The 20,777-nt window shown below is 43.1% G+C and overlaps 1 protein-coding gene across 2 annotated transcripts in view; it reads left to right on the top strand.

Annotated features, from left to right (window-relative positions):
- LOC120916461 (carcinoembryonic antigen-related cell adhesion molecule 1-like) overlaps positions 1 to 20,777 on the top strand; it is a 102,850-nt gene that overhangs the window by 18,207 nt on the left and 63,866 nt on the right. For both annotated transcript variants that reach the window (XM_040327438.1, XM_040327437.1), the window contains exons 3-4: positions 7,659 to 7,931; positions 12,413 to 12,667. In XM_040327438.1, the coding sequence (XP_040183372.1) occupies positions 7,659 to 7,931; positions 12,413 to 12,667 (528 nt within the window). The remainder of the gene's footprint in view (positions 1 to 7,658; positions 7,932 to 12,412; positions 12,668 to 20,777) is intronic.

The raw sequence follows: 20,777 nt of genomic DNA, 5'->3' as shown, positions 1-20,777 counted from the left end.
TTGCATCAACTGTTGACTATTTGGAAGTTCTGGCTAATACATGAAATATTACATTTTATTGTATTTATTATTATGTGCAACCTTTACTTTTTAAAGAAACTCAGGAGGTAATGATGGAAGCAGGTCACATGACAGTTGTACACAATGGATGGCTTCCTTTCAAGCCATCTAATGTGTACAAAGGTGTTGCTAGCTGTGATTGGTCAATTTTATCACATGGTACAGACAGGGCCAATCACAGCCCATCTGTACCATGTGATTAGCTTTGACCAATCACAGCTAATCACAACAAAACAGACAAAATTATTATGTTTCATACAGTAAAATGCTTGCTTATAGCAATGTAATACACTCTGAATCGGAGGTAGACAGGTGTAAATAGATCTGTACATTAGGATGAATAAGCCATCCGATCAAGTCCACCTGAAAAACTGACAAGCAGGCCTGATCAGATCTCCAGTGTGAAAGGGGCCTTAAAGCAGAGTTCCACTCAAAAGTGGAACTTCCTCTTATCCGTCTCCCCCCCCCCTCCGGTGCCACATTTGGCACCTTTCAGGGGGGGGGGGGGAACAGGTACCTGTTTTCCCCACTTCCGGGAGGCTGGTCCCTGGTAAAGGAGTTGGTCCCTTAGTGGCAATAGCTTCTCTTCTACCTATAACCACTACAGGTTCTCCGGCTGGCAGAACTGTCACTTTTGGTTGAACTGCAAGGCGCAGTCCCAACCCTGCGCTGTCCTCTTACTTCTAGATAGGCTCTAAGACAGCCTGGCAGCCAGATGTCCCTGGGATAGGCCCGATCTCTGGCCTAGCAGCCCAGGGCAGACAACGCAAGTCCAACCAGATGGAAGTCCGAACATAGATCACCTGTCTCCACCCGAATATATAGGCTCTCCCAGCAGGCTAAGGGATTCAAGAAAACCCCTTCCCATTGGCTGAGATATCCCATATACCCATAACTTGACCTTGAAATTTCCTTCTCACATCTAATGCCACCAAGTGCCTGGCCCCCTAGTGTCAGAAGAGAAAAGTACAACAAGGCCAAACTTAGGTAGAAATCAAGGGATCTCTATCAACTTTCTACAATAGCTACCCCTGATAAGGAATTTGGTGAGGAGCTCCCTGACTAAACCCCAGGGCGCTACACCTACATAATAACAGAACACAATAGTGACTTCTAGACCAGACAAGGGAACTACAGCACATAGCAGGGAACTAGGCATCTGACACAATTGGAGGCTAAAGATTCTTCAGCAAGCTTAGTCTTCAGTACAGTAAAGGCAGTGTGGGTGGTGGGACAGCTAAACCTAAACTCCAGGCAAACATCCGAAGTACCTAAATGTGATGTGCTATCAGCTTCTTGCAATTCTTTAACAGTAGAGCTCAGATTGAGGGCGAGAAAAGCATCACAAGGAGTCAATTACTTGTGCTGCTCTGCAAGGAACATGCTGATAGGTGGAGTGAGGAGAGTGACAGAAATATGGGAGGGACTTAATTGGTGTTACCAAACTGCAGCAGACAAAAATCAGGTCTCCTGCTCTGCCAGACTGAACTATGCTGTGCCGGATAGCGAAAGAGTCACTTTAATGTTTTCCAGAACTGCAATTTATCCTGGATTTTTTTTTTTTTTTACCATTCCGGAACATATTTCAAGATAGAGACACGTGGACATTTCCCCATCTTGTCACTAAAGGATTTAGAAACTATGTATGGTTTCTATATAATGCCAATGCTGTACAAACAGCACTTGTGATCGAGATTTTATCCTGCAGATTGGGAACACTGATATACCATTAAGTATGTCGCTTGGGTGATAAGTGAAGTAGTAAAGAATTGCCTTATTATTCTGATCTCCATGGCAGCAGTGTCTGGCAATTTGAAGTATATAGCTGTGTTAAGTTCAGCTCAGCCTTTTTATAAACCTAAAGTCCAGGTAGATCTAAAATACATGTTGTTCCCTGCTCCCATTGAGTAGGCGCTGTGTGTTAAATTATAGTTGTCTGAGCAGTAGTTTAGCTCAGATTATGCTAAATTGTTGGTTCTGTTTCAGTTCAGCTGGGTTGCATGATTTTCCCCTTGACGGTGGGTGTCGCTGTCACCATGAGTCAAGGTTGGAAAGGCAACAGGCTGGATGCATTGGGTATCTCTTTCCCAGATGCAGCCCAGGGGGCGTGGTCAACCCGCTGTGCATTCTGGGTGAGGGTACTTATGGGACAGACACCGTTTTGGCGGGGTCTTCTGATCCTGACCTGATGGCCCTCATGGCCTCAGGAGATGTGTGAGCTGTCTCACAGCCTTGGGGCCGGCTGGTCCGAGGCTTTGCAACTGAGAGTAGGCCCAGAAGTTTCTGGGGCCTACTAGTCCAGGGATGGTCCTTCGCTATCTTGCCTGCTGGAGGAAGCTGAACCATTGGAATTCAATAGAAGGACTTATCCTGGCAAATTTACCTCATCGTGCTGCCAGTTTGGCTGAAAGATTCTTGGCACCGTGAGTCGTGTACTTTATTGGAACTTTACAGAGTGTGTGAGTAGTTACACGATCTTGTGGCAGAAGATTGTGGGACGGCCTGACGACACGTATCAAGTCTGTGGCAGAGACTTTAGTGAGCTTCACACCAGCTGCTAGGTCGTGAGAGTAGGCCTAGCTGGTGTAGCTGGAATTGAGTGTGGAACCGAATTAATCCTCTGGATCTAAGTTTGTACCCCTGATCCGCAAAGCAAAGGTACCCGAGTCTTTCCCTGTCCCTCTACCCCTCTGTTGGAGAACTTTGTTAATAAAAACCTTGAAAGAGGCTTCGTGTTTGGTGCAGACAATTTTGTGATAACTCTTCAAGGAAGACCCCTGAGACGAGCGTGGAGAATACTGAGGTAACGGCAGGACCATATCTAAACCAGCAGCTCCTACGGGGGTAGTGCTACATACAATTTAGTAGTAGTGTGTATTCCTTATAAGCTAATGTGGCAGTATCCCCAGGGAGCCATTGGTTGGAAGAGTCCTTCTGTTTCTCCCAGTGATGACCCACCCTGGCTGAACCAAATCACTGACACACCTGAGGTTTTATAATGGACTTTAAACTTAAACAGTGTGACATTATGAAAGGTGAGGTGATTGATGGACATTATGTTTCACCTCGCATGCGTTCATTTTCAGAAAACTAAGGTGGAATCCGGTCCGGGTTTTACCAGCCACCTTGGCAGATAAATATTACTTACCCATGATTGGTTAACAATGTTGACAGTTGCCCCAAACAACACTCCTCTAGCACCCTATATAAAGAAAGAGGATGCGTCATCAGTGGGCAGAAGACGGAGAAAATTTGAAGAGGAGCACATTGAGCTAACCCCTGACAAATGGCGGATTTTCGGCGGGCATCTTCCTGAACTAGTGGACATTGTATTTGTTCACTCAGACAAAAGAGGTGGCTGGCAGAGGTGTACAAATCACAAAAGTAGCTGAACAGGATAATCAATCCTTTAGACCCCTTTCACACTGAGGGCGTATTGCAGGTGCTATAAAAAGCCTCTTTCTTGGCCGCTAGCGGGGAGATGCCTCTGCCACAGGCCCTCTCTGGTTGCAGCTAATCCTCCTTAGGTGAATTACGCCTGGATCTCCTTCCTAATGTCGCCCAGGTACCGACTGACAGGTGATCAATCCTTCAGTGTCCGGCTACCTTGACCCCCGGTGGTTTGTCGAGACCCTTTTGGATCGCCAGCCTCTCAGTGGCGCTCCTCTGATGAATCCCCACCAAACAGCAATACCGCTTGTGATCCTAAAGGGAGGTAACCCAGTCGATCACTGGGTCCCAGTCGCTGCTCAGATGTTCCGGGCCAACATGGCCCCAAAACCAGGAACACCGCGTGGCACGCACGCCCCGGCCAGGTAGGCCATAACGCCGGGATGCCGTGATGTGGCCACCCTAAAGGTGGGTGCCACACTGGATGAAGAAGACCCAGAACCAATGGCGCCTACCTCATAAATACCCTCCCCCAGCATGCACAGCGAGGCTACACCCTCCTGATTGGCTGCTGGGGAAGAGCACCCAAACCTTGACTCCACTGCTGCCATCTACCGCACAGGGGTGGGAAGAACACAGCCCACAGCACAGCCAAGCCCACAGCAAAGCCAAGCTGAGACAGAGACCCTGTTTTAAGCATAACAAGTTGGATCAGAGTTTAACTACACTCTGATCTCCCTTTAAATTTTAAAAAGCACCAGTACTTCAAAGTAACCAGGCGCTACACACACGGTCGGAATATCCTATGGAAAAGCTCCCATTGGACTTTTTCCATCGGAAATTTTGACCGTGTGTACAGGTCATAAGGGTTTTCATGGCTGTGGTCCCAATGGAGAGATTTACTTCCAATTCAACACAACAGGAAGTTAACAGAAAGATGAACGCTTCCCAAAGTAAAGGAAAATCACACCTTCAACCATCCTTATTGGAACTGATGTCCTCGCTAGAAGACTTCCCCTCTAGTTTATGTTTGTTAACAGCTGAAAAAATCAATAGGTGCTCAGTACAAAGTAGGATAAACTCTGTAAAGTGCCATACAGAACGAAGATGGGGTTAGATGCTCCTCTAACTCATCAGATATTTGCAATCTAAAATTTAGCTATTGAACTCTGTAAACAAGCTGTTTGTTTGTATGTTCCTAAACATAAACATAATAAAGAAAATATATATGGAAACATTCCACATTCCCTCTAATCAAACTTTACAAGAGAAACAAATCTTTTAAAGAGAACCAGCCACCAATGGGCATTTATAAAATAATTGAAATCTGTACTCTTGAATTGTTAAACTAGCTGAGCCTTACCCTCTCAGAGATTAGTTTATTTACTTGTATTTCCTCCCTGACAGGGCAGAGGTGTCGGGATGGGTGTTAGCACTGACATCAGTCTTTTAAAAAAAACTGTCTTAAGGATTACTTGCAAAAAACTATAGGCTTTGATGTCTGTAAAGATTTTCTTTTATCTAGACTTTGGTATAGCTAGTAGCAGTTCATCACATTCAAAATTAGTAATGAAAATACTTTGCCACTTATCCAAGTGGCTTTCTCAGTTCTAATGAGTGTCAGAAACATGCCCAAGCATTTACAGTATAGTGACATGGGCAAAGGGTCAGTTTTACCCTTGTCCAACAGCCCAGCCAAAGTGTTTAGATAATTTTCAGTGCATTTAAAAAGGCCTCTGCATCCAGGGTATATGCTAAAACATTGCCTTACTGGCACCAAGCTAAAACTAATGAGTGTCCCTCAGCTGTGGAACCTCAGGGGTGGATCTTATTCCATGTTGTTCCAGAGGGCTGGAGAAAGTGAGTAGATGACCGGACTGCACTGCATTTCTGAATTTTGGGAGCCAGTTGTGAGTAAACTGAACTCTAGACTCAACATGACAATGATCCAAAACACAAGGCCAAGTCGACCTGTCATTGACTACAACAGGATAAAGTGAAGGTTTTGGAGTGGCCATGTTAGTCTCCTGACCTCAATGTCATTGAGCCCCTCTGGGGAGATCTCAAACGTGCCGTTCATGCAAAACGTCCCAAGAATTTATAGGAACTGGAGGCTTTTTGCCAAGAGGAATGGGCAGCTTTACCATCTGAGAAGATAAAGACCCTCATCCACAAATACCACAATAGACTTCAAGCTGTCATTGATGTTAAAGGGGGAAATATACGGTATTAAGAACTGGGGTATGTAAACTTTTGATCAGGGTAATTTGGGTTGTTTATGTTGTCCATTATGATTTAAAAAGAGTAAACAATGTTGATTGATAATAAATTGCTTCAGCCAAACACTAACCAGTAAAAGCAAAGTTTTTGTTATAAATTCTGCCAGGGTATGTAAACATATGAGCACAACTGTGTATATGTGTGTGTATATATAATATATATATATTATTATATACCATTCAATTGGAGGCTTATTGGGACGGGTGTGGCAAGATCCTGTAGGTGTAGACTTCAATGTATGTGTGTTTATATAGAGGTAACTAGAAGAGGCCAGTCATTCATCGGTTTGGCTCTGAGAAAGAGCGTTCTCCCTCGTAACGCTTAAGCCGTTTTGCAATGCTATCTGGTCCTCCGCAACATCCGGTTCAGATTGTAGAGACACGCTTCTATTTTCTGTGGCATTGACAAGCTTTTGTATCTTGTCTATATGGGAGTATGATCATTGCTGTTTTACCTTTTGAATACATTTTATCTTTGTTAATGCACAAGATCGGTGCGCCCTCTTGTCTTTTCTTTCTATATGTTTCAGTTCCAATGATACCCATTGTTCTGAGGAGGGCAGCAAGACCAAAAGGGTTGACTGCACCACATATCTGTAGACTAATGCCTCGTACACACGACCAGTTTTCCCGGCAGGAAAAAAAACTACGCTTTTCCCAATGGGATTCCTCTCATGCCTGCCTTGCATACACAAAAGACCGCTGAACTTTTGACTGCCAAGAATGCAGTGACGTCAAAGACTACGACAAGCCGACAAAATGACGTTCTATGCTTCCGCGCATGCGTCGAATTGTTTACGAGCATGCATATTTTTTTCCCCTCAGGAAAGCATACACACAACGGTTTTCATGCAGTTTTCTCGTCAGGAAAACACTGCGATGGAGCATGGCCGGTTTTCCTGGCCAAAAGCTGTCATGGCAGTTTTCCCGACAGGAAAACCGGTCGTGTGTACGAGGCATAAGCCCCCAAGGAGATTGTGTTGTATGTTTAAAGGTCTATGTATAACAGCTGCAAAAGAGAGAAGAGTATGTCCTAAGAGAGAAGAGTATGAATGAGAAAAGAAAAAAGGGGGGGATGGGGAGGTGGAGGTGGGTGCAAGACAAGTGTACGAACATGGAGCTATGTAGGAATCTGTTAGGAGCATTTCTACTCTAGTATATAATCCCAGTATTCAAGAATCCACAGTCCCGCCCGTAGGGGGGCAGGGGGTCGGGGCGACCCCCTTAGGTTTTGACCTTCATCAGAGTATTTGAACATGTTCCACTGTTGCCATGTCCCAGAATACGTCTCTTGTCGGTGTTGACTAGTGAGAATCAAGTCCTCCATTCAGCTAATGTTGTCCACTTTATGGAGCCATTGGGCCACAGACGGGGGATTTGGGAATTTCCAATTAAGCAATCATACAGTTTTTTTGCACATTATACAGTTTGTAGTGTACATATTTTTGCAAAACAATGGAATAAAGGCATATTCCTGAATTTTGTTTTATCTCATGGTTACTGTGAAATTGTGTGAATGCATCAATGCAGTGCATGTTATCTCAGCTTGCAGAGCTTAGATTCATTGATTGAGTTAACTAAAAAATGTAATATTACAGAATATACAGCCTCATGCTACATAACTAAACTCCATTCCATGCTGGATAAACTAAATTATTAATATATCTTACAGTAAATAGAAAACATATTTAAATAGATTTTTACTCCAAAAGCATTTTGATAAAATAAATTTGATAAAAAATCCAAAAAAATCTGATTTAAATAAAAAAAAAAAATTTTTTTTTTGTTGATAAAAATAAAATAAAACATCAGATTTTTATCCACCCTGGAATAAGAAATATATGTTTCTGAAAATCTGTTTATTTAAAATCATGACCAGTGTGACTTTTATAAACTCTGTTAATTATCCCTATTCTCCTCCATCTACAGACATGGTTGGCAAACCTAACATCTCAGCTTCTTCCTCACTTGTCAAAGAAAATAATACAGTCACCCTCACCTGTACCACTACTAATGCGGAGATGATAGTATGGAGCAGGGTCCCTTCCGGAGCCACTCTCACTTCTGGGGCCATTCTATCTGATAATAACAGGACTGCTTCCATCTCTAGGATTAAACGTTCAGACTCTGGAGATTATAAATGCCAGGCTAGTAACCCTGTGAGTAATAGGAACAGCGATCCCATCACAATAATCGTAGCATGTAAGTCTGTTTTTTTTCTATGCTATTATACGCTCTATTTTGTAAATATTTCCTATAATTATAATAATCTATAGTGTGCGTCAGTTCTGAACATATTTGTCACCCTTATTAGGTTAACGTGTGTGTGTGTGTGTGTGTGTGTATAGTCTGCATTTTTGTGGCCTTAAATAGAGAAGGGAAGGGTCAAAATCCCTAAGGCCGCGTACACACGATCAGTCAAAACCGATGAAAACGGAATGAAGGACCCTTTCATCGGTCCAAACCGAACGTGTGTAGGCCCCATCGGTCAGTTAACCTTCGGTCCAAAAAATTAGAACTTGCTTTAAAATTGAACCGATGGACTGGTAACCAATAGGTCAAAACCGGTCGTTAGTATGGAAAACCATTGGTTAAAAACCTGCGCATGCTCAGAATCAAGTCGACGCATGCTTGGAAGCATTGAACTTCGTTTTTTTCCAGCACGTCGTTGGGTTTTACGTCACCGCGTTCTGACACGATCAGGTTTTTAACTGATGGTGTGTAGGCACGACGGACCATCAGTCAGCTTCATCAGTTAACCTATAACAACGTTCTCATCGGATGGACTGATCGTGTGTACGAGGCTTTAGAGTTTGCTAGTGGTTTCCTGAACTGTGGCTGATTGACCTCTGATGGTGTCTGCATAGTTATGGAGCCTATGTCACTTGGCAAACCAGCTGCATAACCCCAATCATCCTTTTAGCTGTCTGTAAAGGTTTCATTCTGAACATCACTGTAATGCCACGTACACACGACCATTTTTCATGTCATGGAAAAAAAACAAATTTTGTCAAGCCTGCCTTGAATACACACGATCGTGATGAAAAAATGCTCGAGCAAAGCGTGGTGACGTACAACACGTACGACGGCACTATAAAGGGGAAGTTCCATTCGAATGGCGCCACCCTTTGGTTCAAAAGTTCAATGCTTCCAAGCATGCGTCGACTTGATTCTGAGCATGTGTGGATTTTTAACCGATGGTTGTGCCTACTAACGATCGGTTTTGACCTATCGGTTAGGAATCCATAGGTTAAATTTAAAGCAAGTTGGCTTTTTTTTTAACCTATGGATAAATAACCTATGGGGCCCACACACGATCGGTTTTGACCGATGAAAACGGTCCATCAGACCGTTGTCCTCTGGTTAACCTATCGTGTGTACGAGGCCTAAATCCTGGAACCCTGGTTGAGAAAGGCTATGTTAAAGTAAAGATGAATGCACCAGACACATTCATTTTCAACTGTAAAGGCAAAAATGTAGTTTATAAATTTGTAGGGTGTACCTATAGTTGAGTATGACCCTTATAATCTTTAGACTCTTGACTTTTTATGGGTCCTGTATTTGTTGCACATGCAACCACTTACCTTATTTCCACCATCTTTGAGATTCTGTTTTGAGGAACTCACAATGCCCAAGTGACAACTGCAGTCATTGTTCCAGCAATAATTGTGTCGTAGGTCTTTCCTTGGCTTCCTAATGTTCATAGTGTACATGCGCAGGATTTCACCCAGCTTATCATCCTAGCATGTCAGCAATTAGCTTGTAAACCCAGAAGTACCTCCACTATATTACTGTATGGATCAGGAAGCATTTACAAGTTGACTTGTGACCAACCTTGGGTTGGTCAATGGGCATCATTCCCTTTAACCATCAAAGCATCTTAATTTTTACTGCCCTAGTTATTATGCCTTGTACACATGATCGGGTTTCTAGGCGGTCAAAAGACCGCTGGGAATCCGAGGGCAAACCCGAGAACCGGCTCTGTCACTTTTCCCCGTGTACACACGGCCGGTTTTCCCAACAGGAAAACTGCCTGAGAGCTGTGGTCGGGAAAACCGACCATGTGTATGCTCCACAGCAGTATTTCCCCATAGGTAAACTGCAGGAAAATAACTGCCGCGATTCGCGGTGAGAAAAAAGAGAATATGTTTTCATTTTTTTTAACGGCAGTTTTCCTGTTGGAAAAACTGCTAAGGAGCATACACACAGCCGGTTTTCCTGGCCAAAGGAAAACAGGGCAGTTTTCCCGACGGGAAAACCGGTCGTGTGTACAAGGCATAATAATTGATTCAGCAACAATGGAGGCTAAAAGCAGAGGCCCAGCATCACGTAGGGCGGCGTAACTTTGTGTGGGTGTAGCGTATCTTATTTATGCTATGCCGCCGCAACTTAGAGAGGCAAGTGCAGTATTCACAAAGCACTTGCTTACTAAGTTACAGCGGCGTAGCGTAAATGGGCCGGCGTAAGCGCGCGTAATTCAAAGTAGGCTGTAGTGGGCGTGTTGTATGGTAATGAATTGTGACCTCAGGTAAATGACGCGCTTAACGAACGGCGCATGCGCCGTCCGTGAACGTATCCCAGTGCGCATGCTCAAAATCACATCGCAAATAGTCAATGCTTTCGATGTGAACGTAACCTACGCCCACCCCCATTCTAAATCGGCTTACGTAAACGACGTGAAATTCGACGGCTGTCCCGACGTCCATACTTAACATTGGCTGTGCCATCTTTTTGGTGGTTTATCTTTATGCCTGAAAAAGCCTTATGTAAACGGCGTATATTACTGCGACGGGCGTGCGTACGTTCGTGAATAGGCGTATCTTGCTCATTTGCATATTCTCGGCGTAAATCGCTGTACATGCCCCTAGCGGCCATCGTAAATATGCAGATAAGATACGACGGCGTAGGAGACTTACGCCGGTCGTATCTTAGCAACAGAGAAGCGTATCTCAATTTGAGCATACGCTTAAAGATACGACGGCGCGGATTCGGACTTACGACGCCGTATCTACTGATACGCCGTCGTAAGTCTTTGTGAATCCGGGCCACTGTATTTAGGGCACATCATTTAGGAGAGCTTGACTTTTGTTAACAAATATAATTTTTTTCTTTAAGCCTAAACATTTAATTTAATGAATAAACCTGGTTGTGTCTGGTTCTATTTAACACACATTAATATGAGCATAAGTATTTCCATTTTGATCTAGTTTTTAATCGATTTGTTTTGATGACTGCCATGTGTCATAGTATTGTCTGATTAGATATAGATCTGAACATAAATAATGGGTAGAATGACCAATTTGCAGCACACGTGGTGTGCTCTTTGATTTTAATTTTAATTGCATTTTTTTTTATTTAAAATCTTGCAGAATAATCCATATAATAAATTTTATATCAAATTATTTTTTAAAAGAGACAACATTTAAAAATCAAAAAGACAAATCACATCAAGTATGGCAGCATTACAAGGATAGAAAGAGAAATTGAACACGACCATCAAATTAAAAAAATTATGATAAGGTGTGTAGACTAGGGATGAGCTTCGTATTCGAGTCGAAATCATGTTTGACTCGAACATCGTATGTTCGATCGTTCGTCGAAATACGAACAAAACGGGTCGTTCGCGCCAAATTCGAAGTACGTTTCACAGACCATAATTCACTGCGGCATCGCTGGCTGATGATTGGCCAAGCATGCACTATGACCCGCATGCTTGGCTAATCACAGCGCACAAGAGAGCCATAATTGGCCAAAGCCAGTTAATGTTACAGTGTGTAGAGGATATATATATACATCCCAGTTGTTGTACATATATTTATACACTGTATAGTTTAGCTAGATCAGTTCTTCCAGTGCTATTTAAAGACGTTATCACAGGCATACTATAGACTCCCAGCTATTATTTTTTTAATTTAAGCATCATTAAAATCACTGCTCCTGAAAAAACTACTGTTTTTAACACTTTTTTCCATTGATACATGTTCCCTGGGGCAAGACCCGGGTTCTCAAAGACGTTTTACGACAATAACTTGCATATTGGGCTTTAAAATGAGCACTTTTGAATTTGAACGTTCGAGTCCCATAGACGTCAATGGGGTTCTAAATGTTCGGTCCATTCGAAGGTTCTGGTGCGAACCGAACGGGGGGGTGTTTGGCTCATCCCTAGTGTAGACAGAATCAATTTAGACTGGGATCATGAGACATTTATATGCTGAAATTTTTTTTAAAGGTCTGCTAGGCTTTCTTGCAACTGCCATTACAAAATATGACCACTCGCCCCCCCAAAAAAGTCAACCTTTCTACTGTGGCCGCTGTCTTGCTTTTTCATCTACTAACATTTGAAGTTAAATTTTTGTGAGGCAAAAGCGCTGACTGGCCGCCTAATAAGCCAGTAGCTCAGAACTAGTATAGATCTAAGGAATTCCAACTTTTCTTTGCCTCATGTTTGTCCCAGGCCTGTGAATCAAAAGTCAACTAGCAATTTTAGAAGGAAGCTAGTGATTTTTCAAAACATTGGAAAGCCTTTGCGTTTCATGAGTGCTTTTGATGCTTGGAATCCCTTGTTATCATCTCTTGGGCAGTGTAGCGTGTATTTCTCCATTTTCAATAGTAAAATGTTTTTCTTCAACATGTTTCCTTCTTCAGTTCTGCTGTTCTGATGCTGGAGTATTTTGTTATTGCAGATGGTCCAGAAAACGTGAAAGTAAAAGCCAAGCGGTCACCTTCAGATTCTTTCATTATATTAGAATGTTCTGCTGATTCTGTCCCATCAGCCACTTACCATTGGAGACTAAATGGGACAAATATAAAAAAACAGGAGAGTCAGCTTCAGGTAGATCAAAACAAGGCCGAGGAAGAGGGGACTTACACATGTGTGGCCAATAATACAGTGACACAGCTTACTGCCGTGGATTCTATATATGTGAATGCAACTATTGGTAAGTGCATTAATATGTTCTCCAATGCACTGTGGTATTGGGCAACACTTTGCTTGACTCCACACAAAAGGAAGCTAGCAAAAAAGTGCCTGATGATAGAGCTACACCTATTTTTTTTAAGACAACCAAGCAGATTCTTTGGAAGAGCTGTGCTTTTTGCAGAAAGATATTAGAGCTCCGTAGTTGTATCTAAATCCAAAAGATTTTTTCCATTTTGGATAGAGTAGGTAAGCATTAAAACTGCTGTCAGGTTTTTTATATTTCCATCTGTGTCTCATTAGGGAGATTTCCCTTAATTTCTTGTCCTGAAGACCCAACAAGAACTAAGAGGAGCTCCTTCCAATGTGAGACCAATCCCCTCCTAGACAGTGGAAGATTTCACATCTATTCCTGTTCTGGTGGCAAATACAGCTTTGGGTTCCCCCTCACTTGCATACTCAGTGACATTGTTGATCAAAACTTGATGGTGGTTCTAACTAGGGATGCACCGATATATCGGTGGCCGATACATATCGGCCGAAAATATCAATTTTAGGGACAAGCCGAAACACATTTAAAATCGCCGATAATGACCGCCCTCCGTGGGTGGTACCATTTAGTCTAGAAGAGGGCGCAATTCTTGTACAGATGCATTTGCGGCCGCCAGACCATTACAGAGTGCGGGCAGTGGCACTGTACAAATTGTGTGCCGACTGCCGATCGCGCTCCACCGGAGTCCTCCTAGCTCCATTTCCTGATTTTTTTTTTACCTCCCCTTATGGGGGAGTCTCTTGGTACAGTCCAGCGTGACGTCACGGCCGGAGGCGAGGGAGGACTCGGAGCTGCCTGTGACACAGAATAGTCACACTGCCTGCTTAGGAGGAATCGAGCAGTGTGCTCCAAAAAAAGTAAGCATTAGCAGAACAACAGAACCTGCTAGAAAAGAAGTTAGAACTTAGATCATGGAACAAACAAAATCGCTGGGGGGGGGGGGGGGGGGGGGTTTAATACTGACTGAGGTGACTAACCAGCACTTTCTTAATGAAAAAATGGCAGATAAAATAAAAATGTTATCTGCCATTTTTTCACAGTGGCACAGTGAGGCTGAAATTTATGTTTTTTTTGGTAGTCAGAGAAGGCAAGCATGGCTCAATAACACACAAAAGTTTTTTTTTTTTTTTTTTAACTTTTGTGTGTTATTGAGCCATGCTTGCCTTCTCTGACTACCAAAAAAAACATTAATTGCAGCCTCACTGTGCCATCACATGCAGCCACTGTGCCAACACACATCGCCACTGTGCCCATCAAACGCAGCCACTGTGCCCATCAAACGCAGCCACCGTGCCCATCACATGCAGCCACTGTGCCAACACATGTCGCCACTGTGCCCATCAAACACAGCCACTGTGCCCACCAAACGCAGCCACTGTGCCCATTCAAAAAAATTTAAATGATAAAAAAAAAAAAAGTCATTTTCGGTTTGATTTTTTTTTTGGTTTCGGTTTCTTTTCGGTTCTGAAATTTCCATTTCGGTGCACCCCTAGTTCTAACCCCTTACCACTCTTTTCAAATCTAAACAAGAACGTTTGCCTTGAGTTAGACTGGATTTGGATAGTGTGAGTGTCAGGTCACCTGAGGCCAGGTGACAGATGCACACCGTTGTGGTCAGGAGTGCACGGTAGTGGACCCTACGGCTGACTGTTGTGGATGGAACCCTGAGTGGTACAGGAAGGCAGGTCCACTGGGGCACCAACATGGATCCCACAGGGAGCTAGAGCATAAGATTCCCCAGGGCGCGGAGTCTAAGACCCAGCAGGTGTTCACCAAAGCCTCTAGTGGTGAGGATGGACTACGCTGCAGCTGACTCCAGGTCGCGGCCCCCAGGGTCTCCCAGCTCATGGAAGGCTACAGGAGGATAAGCTAAATGTCGGGGTGACTAGCAGACAAGGATAAACAGAGAACATGCCAAAGATCAGGGTCACAAGCAGGCAGGGATAGTCAAGAACATGCCAAGATCGGTAACAGAGACAAACATAGAGCACACGGCAAGAAGAAAACCAAACATACAATATTGCACGGCAAGGCAGGCTTGGAGAACACAGTGTTAAAAAGTGGTTCCTGTTGAGGCTAGGGTGGAGTCACACTGAGGGAAGATTACGTATACATGCAGGTATGATAGAGCAAGCCCTAAGGCTGATACACAGACCAGGCAAGAGACAGACAGGTCATGAAAGTATTACTGCAACGTCATGCCAGTGAAGATGGGATAGAACCCAATTATGTTTTTTTATTGCCATGACCCTGCTGGGGAGAATTGACTTCTCTTTGCTTGTCCTGTTGACTATTGTCACTGGGAGTGAAAGTGAGGGAAGTTTTGAGTATTCACCAAACAGGAAAAGATGGGAAATCTTCCAATAAGGATTATTGTAGCAACTAATGCCGCGTACACACCATCACTTTATGTGATGAAAAAAAATGACGTTTTTAAAAACGTCACTTTAATTGACCGTGTGTGGGGGAAAACGTCGTTTTATGTCTTCTAAAAAACGACCAAAGAAAATTGAAGCATGCTTCAATTTTATGTGTCGTTTTTCAAAACGTCAACTTTTACTTCACAGAAATTGACCGTGTGTAGTAAAAAACGTAGTTTAAAACAAAGTTTTTTCACCCGCGCATGCCCAGAAGCTACTTATGAAGCAAGCTTCAATGGAAAAAGTGGTGAGAACGCAACCTCGCTTTGCTAGAACATTGTGAGAAAAACGATGGTGTGTAGGCAACTTCGTCTTTGAAAATTGAAGTTTCAAAAACGTCATTTTTTACTTCACAGAAAATGTCGTTTTTTTTCATCACATAAAGTGATGGTGTGTACGGGGCATAAGAGAGAGCCTTATTTTGGAAGCTCACTTCCTGAGCTTCGTCACAAGAAATAACGTAAAAAAAAAAAAAACCTTTCAGGTGTTAAAACCTTTCTCTACTGTTACCAAAATTATATAAAAAAGGTTTAACTTTACAAATATTTGAAGTTTGTCACTAATGTGACTCGTCATTTAGTTCTCTAATTAATAACTTTTCGTAAGAAATGGCTGTATTCATTTTGCCTTACACTAAACTGCATGTGAATGCTTGGAGCCAAACAAAACTGTGGTGCATAAAGGTTTTTCTTTTTCATTTGCAAGGGGAAATTTTGAGAAATATTGTACATATATTTTAAATGATGGGCAGTACAAATGCTTTTTATAGTCTGAATAATTTTAAAATGATTTAATTTTCCTATAACCAATTGAAAATTGAATGTACAGCCAAAACATTTTTTTATTTCAGCTTTGGATAGAGTAAGGAAGGGTAAAACCCTAGCCAGTTGAGAGGATTTTCTTTTCTTCTGAGAGGAGATGAACAGGGGCTAGGATGGGGATGAAACAAAGGCGCCCCTCTAAGTGCAGTAAATCAAGGTTTTTTTTTATTTCACATGTAAACAGGGTACTCACAGTGGAAAGATCATAACAGGCATGTAGGCATAGTTTGCCAAATGTCCGCGATGTCTGTGCATCCTTAAGGTGATGGCTGTGGTCTCTGTGGGAAGGCAGCGCCGGTGATCGTTGACACTTTCTGTCTCTGGAACGCATGCGGTGGGGGCCAGGGGATGTCGTCACTTCCGCATTGTAGGGAGCCAATAGGCAACAGGTTTACGAAGCATGCGCTCCTTCTTCAAGCCTGATGAATGCACAGGCTTCCCGAATGTTTGGCAAACTATGCCTACATGCCTGTTTACATGTGAAATAAAAAATCCCTTGATTTAATGTACTTAGAGTGGCGCCTGTGTTTCATCCCCAGCTACCCCAGAAGACTCTTCTTATTCTTCTACTGGGCTGCCTGCTAAAGTTCTTTATGAACTTATTTCAAGTCATTGTTTTTATCATCAGTCTGTACAATTTGTTATGTTTCTTTTCCCACTTTGAGCAATTAGGTTGGTGTGATCACATTGAGTTTGGCACAAGCGCTTACTTTTTTTTTTTTAATTCTTTATTTTATATTTTTTTCACACTTAAAGCGGTGGTTCCCCCTTAAAAACGACTTTTTCTTATTCCACTGCCCCCCCACATTCCATCACGATTAAGGCTCTTATTATTTTTTCCATGCTGTACATACCTTAGTACAGCATATTCACCCGTGCATCCGGGTTGCGAGTCCCGCGGGAGTGGGCGTTCCTCACATGCTGTTGATTGACGTTTTGTCCAAAAACGAGCTCACCCCCCGTCGCGTAAGCCGCGTCACGATTGGCGAAAGGAGCCGAACGGCATGCGCAGTATAGCGCCGACTCGCCGTTCGGCTCCTTTCGCCAACCGTGACGCGGCTTACGCGACGGGGGGAGCTCGTTTTTGGGCAAAACGTCAATCAACAGCATGTGAGGAACGCCCACTCCAGCGGGACTCGCAACCCGGATGCACGGGTGAATATGCTGTACTAAGGTATGTACAGCATGGAAAAAATAATAAGAGCCTTAATCGTGATGGAATGTGGGGGGGCAGTGGAATAAGAAAAAGTCGTTTTTAAGGGGGAACCACCGCTTTAATTTCTCCTTTTACAAACATATATAGCTAACTTTAACTGTACACAATTTAACACTTTCCTTTAAACATTTTCTCCGTAATCGTTGTGCCTTTTAACGAGATTTCAAAAATCTACCTTCATATCCACTGTATGTAGCTACATCATAATAAGCTCTTACTTTTTTCCTTGTACAGGAAGTAGGATGGAATCTCTACAAAGTGAGGGGAAATCCCATTTTAGTTGTCATCAGTGCATGTATCTCCATTGGATGATTTATCTTCACCTCTTGTTCTAGTGTTTTGGATTTCCCATCAACATTGGGACAATGGTCACCAGGACAAATACAATTCATCTAGTGGGGCCACAGATGGCAATAAAGAAAAAATGGCAAGGGTTGCAATCCTTCCCTTCTCTATCCAAAACTAAAAATACAACACAGATTTTATTTTGAAAGTTCATAGAAAGATTGTTAATCAGAACATTCTTTGTTGACATAATTGAAACAATTTAATCAGAAACATATAGATACATGCTCGGAAGCATTGAACTTAATTTTCTCGGCTCGTCGTAGTGTTGTATGTCGCTGCGTTCTTGACGGTCAAGAGTTCAGAGAACTTTTGTGTGACCGTGTGTATGCAAGCCAAGCTTGAGCGGAATTCCGTCGGAAAAAAACATCCAAGGTTTTTCTGACGGAATTTCCGCTCATGTGTACGGGGCATTTGAGTTTGTGTGTTCCTTGGTGGGTCAGTGATGACGTGCAATGATTCACATCATTCTTGTAAAATTGTTGATGTTTCAGTGGATAAAGGAGATGACCCCTGGGTCTTGTATAATGGTGATGATCAGTGGAACTTGACAATACATTGTAGACTTTGGAACCTTGTTTTATTTTCACTTATTTCTGAAAATTGTCAACAGTATACCGTATTTATGCGAGTATAACGCGCAACCCTAATTTTCGATAAAAAATCGGTATAAAATCATTGTAATTGCCAAAAATAATTTATTGACAATGTATTGACCCCTGTATATCCAGCCATGTCCCCTGTATATCCAGCCATGTCCCCTGTATGTCCAGCCATGTCCCCTGTATGTCCAGCCATGTCCCCTGTATGTCCAGCCATGTCCCCTGTATATGCAGCCACCTACTGTTAATCACCGCGGCGCGGGAACATTACAGACAGCGTTCGTTTGAACAGCTGTTTTCCCTGCCACGCATAGACACTCCCCCTTGCTCGCGATTGGACAGATCCGTCCAAGGGGGAGTGTCTACGCGCGGCGGGGAAAACAGCTATTCAAACGAAAGCTGTCTGTAATGTTCCCCGCGCCGCGGTGATTAACGTGGCGGTGGTGGCGGCTTCGGTGGCGGCGGCGGTAGCAGCGGCGTTAGCGGCAGCGGCGGGGGGGGGGGGGGGCAAGGTGATACAAAAGGCTAGGTTTAAAGTGGAACGCCACTGCCACCCCACCCCAGTCCTCGTGTATAACGCGCACCCAAACTTTGATTTTTTTTTTGGGGTATAAAATTTTGCGTGTTATACTCGAATAAATACGGTATTTAAAGTTTAATTCATCATCGATAGGAAAAAAAACATGTGGGTGAAACTAATCTATGCTACCATTTCCTATCTGAAAATGACGTTTTGTCATCACGGGGTGCACTACCCACATGTGCATTTAGGAGAACTTATCACATGTCTGCCCATTCTGGGCTTCTTTCTGTGGTCTGTATATCAGATGACAACACATTTAACTCAACCCCTCCTTCTTAGAAGAAACACTTTCCAGTTGAAGTCCATGCCGATATTAAAAACAGCTGTTAATGCAGTTTCGTTTGCATAAAATAAAATCACTACATTTCTTTGTATATGCCACTAGTGCAAATGCTTGCATTTCATTTGACTTTACTGTATATCAGCCTCGTGTGATCCTTTCCTTGGCAGCACTTAAAATAGGAAAGGGAGGGTCAACACTAAAGCCAGCCATACATGGATTTAACCACTTAAGTCCCAGAAGGTTTTAACCCCTTACTGACCAGCCATTTTTTTCACGATACGACACTGCGTTACTTTAACTGACAATTGAGCAATTGTGCGACAATGATCCCAAATAAAACTGATGTCCTTTTTTTCCCACAAATAGAGCTTTCTTTTGGTGGTATTTGATCACCTCTGCGGTTTTTATTTTTTGTGCTATAAACAAAAAAAAAAGCGACAATTTAAAAAAAAAAAAAAAAAAAACTGTAAAAAAAAAGCAATTGTAAGCCCCCATTCACACCTAGGCGTTTTGTCGCCTGTAGTGTGACGCCGCAGCAGCCCCGAGACGCTGGAGGGATGAAAACACATTGCCCGCTATGGAGATGGTTCACATCTCCACGCCGAACGCCTGCCGCCTGAAAAAAAGTCCCGGACCTTTTTTTCAGGCGGCTTTCGGCGTTCCGCATAGGAGATGTGAACCATCTCCATAGAGGGGGTGAGGCTGCATTCACAATCGCGGCGTTTTGTCGCCGCAAATCGCAGTACAAAACACCGCAATTTGTCGCCGCAATTAGCGGGACAAAACGTCGCGATTTTGTACGCCGAGGTGTGAATGCAGCCTAAAACGCTTCCAATAAAAAATTTCAAATAATCGAATTTCTTCATCAGTTTAGGCCAATTTGTATTCTGCTACATATTTTTGGTAAAAGCAAACCCCAATTAGAGTATATTGATTGGTTTGTGCAATAGTTATCACGTCTGCAAACTATGGGAGAGATTTATGTACTTTTTTTTTATTTTTATTGTTTTTACTAGTAATGGGGTGGCAATCAGCAATTTTAGCAGTACTTTGACACTAAGTGACCCTTTTTGGGGACCAGTGACACCAATACAGGGATCAGTACTAAAAATGAATGCACTGTCACTGGATGATAAATGACACTGGCAGGGAAGGGGTTAACAATCAAAGGGTTAACTGTGTTTCCTATGTGTGCTTTCTTACTGTGTGGGGGATGGACTGACTGGAGGAAGAGACACATCTGTGTTCCTGATTAGTAGGAATCACAGATCGATCTCTCTTTCTGTCTGACAGAACGACGGTCTGCCTTGTTTACCTAGGCAGACCACTGTCTCTCCAGCGAACAATCGCGGGTGGCCCGCGGCCATCGCTGCCGCTGGACCTACTGATTGGCTCCCACTGTGTCCAATCACAATGGGAGCGTGGCTCTGGCGCCATGAGTGTGCGCGCCCCAGAGCCGATGGAAGGGATCATGTACAGGTATGTGATTTTGCGCTTAAGGGCCGCCCTGCCGCAGTATATGTATGTGGGGCGGTCCTGAAGTGGTTAAAGTGTTACTAAACCCACAACAATAAAATCAGTTTGTATATGCGGTAAATCATGCCTGTTATACTCACTGTGGAACCTAATGGGTTACTCCTCCACATTGTGTAAAAAAAGGTTGTTTGATCCTGTCTTCTCTGATCCTTCCCTTCTTCCAGAGTCCCCTTTTTAGCAGTTGTGTGGGACTTCAATTCACATTTTTCTTGCATGTCCCTGTTAAAGTGGTTGTAAACCCAACCACACATCTTGCACCTACAGGTAAGCTTAG

Source organism: Rana temporaria, chromosome 10 (genome assembly GCF_905171775.1).
Source record: "Rana temporaria chromosome 10, aRanTem1.1, whole genome shotgun sequence".
NCBI classification, from domain to species: domain Eukaryota; kingdom Metazoa; phylum Chordata; class Amphibia; order Anura; family Ranidae; genus Rana; species Rana temporaria.
This window is presented reverse-complemented; position numbering and strand designations above follow the sequence as displayed.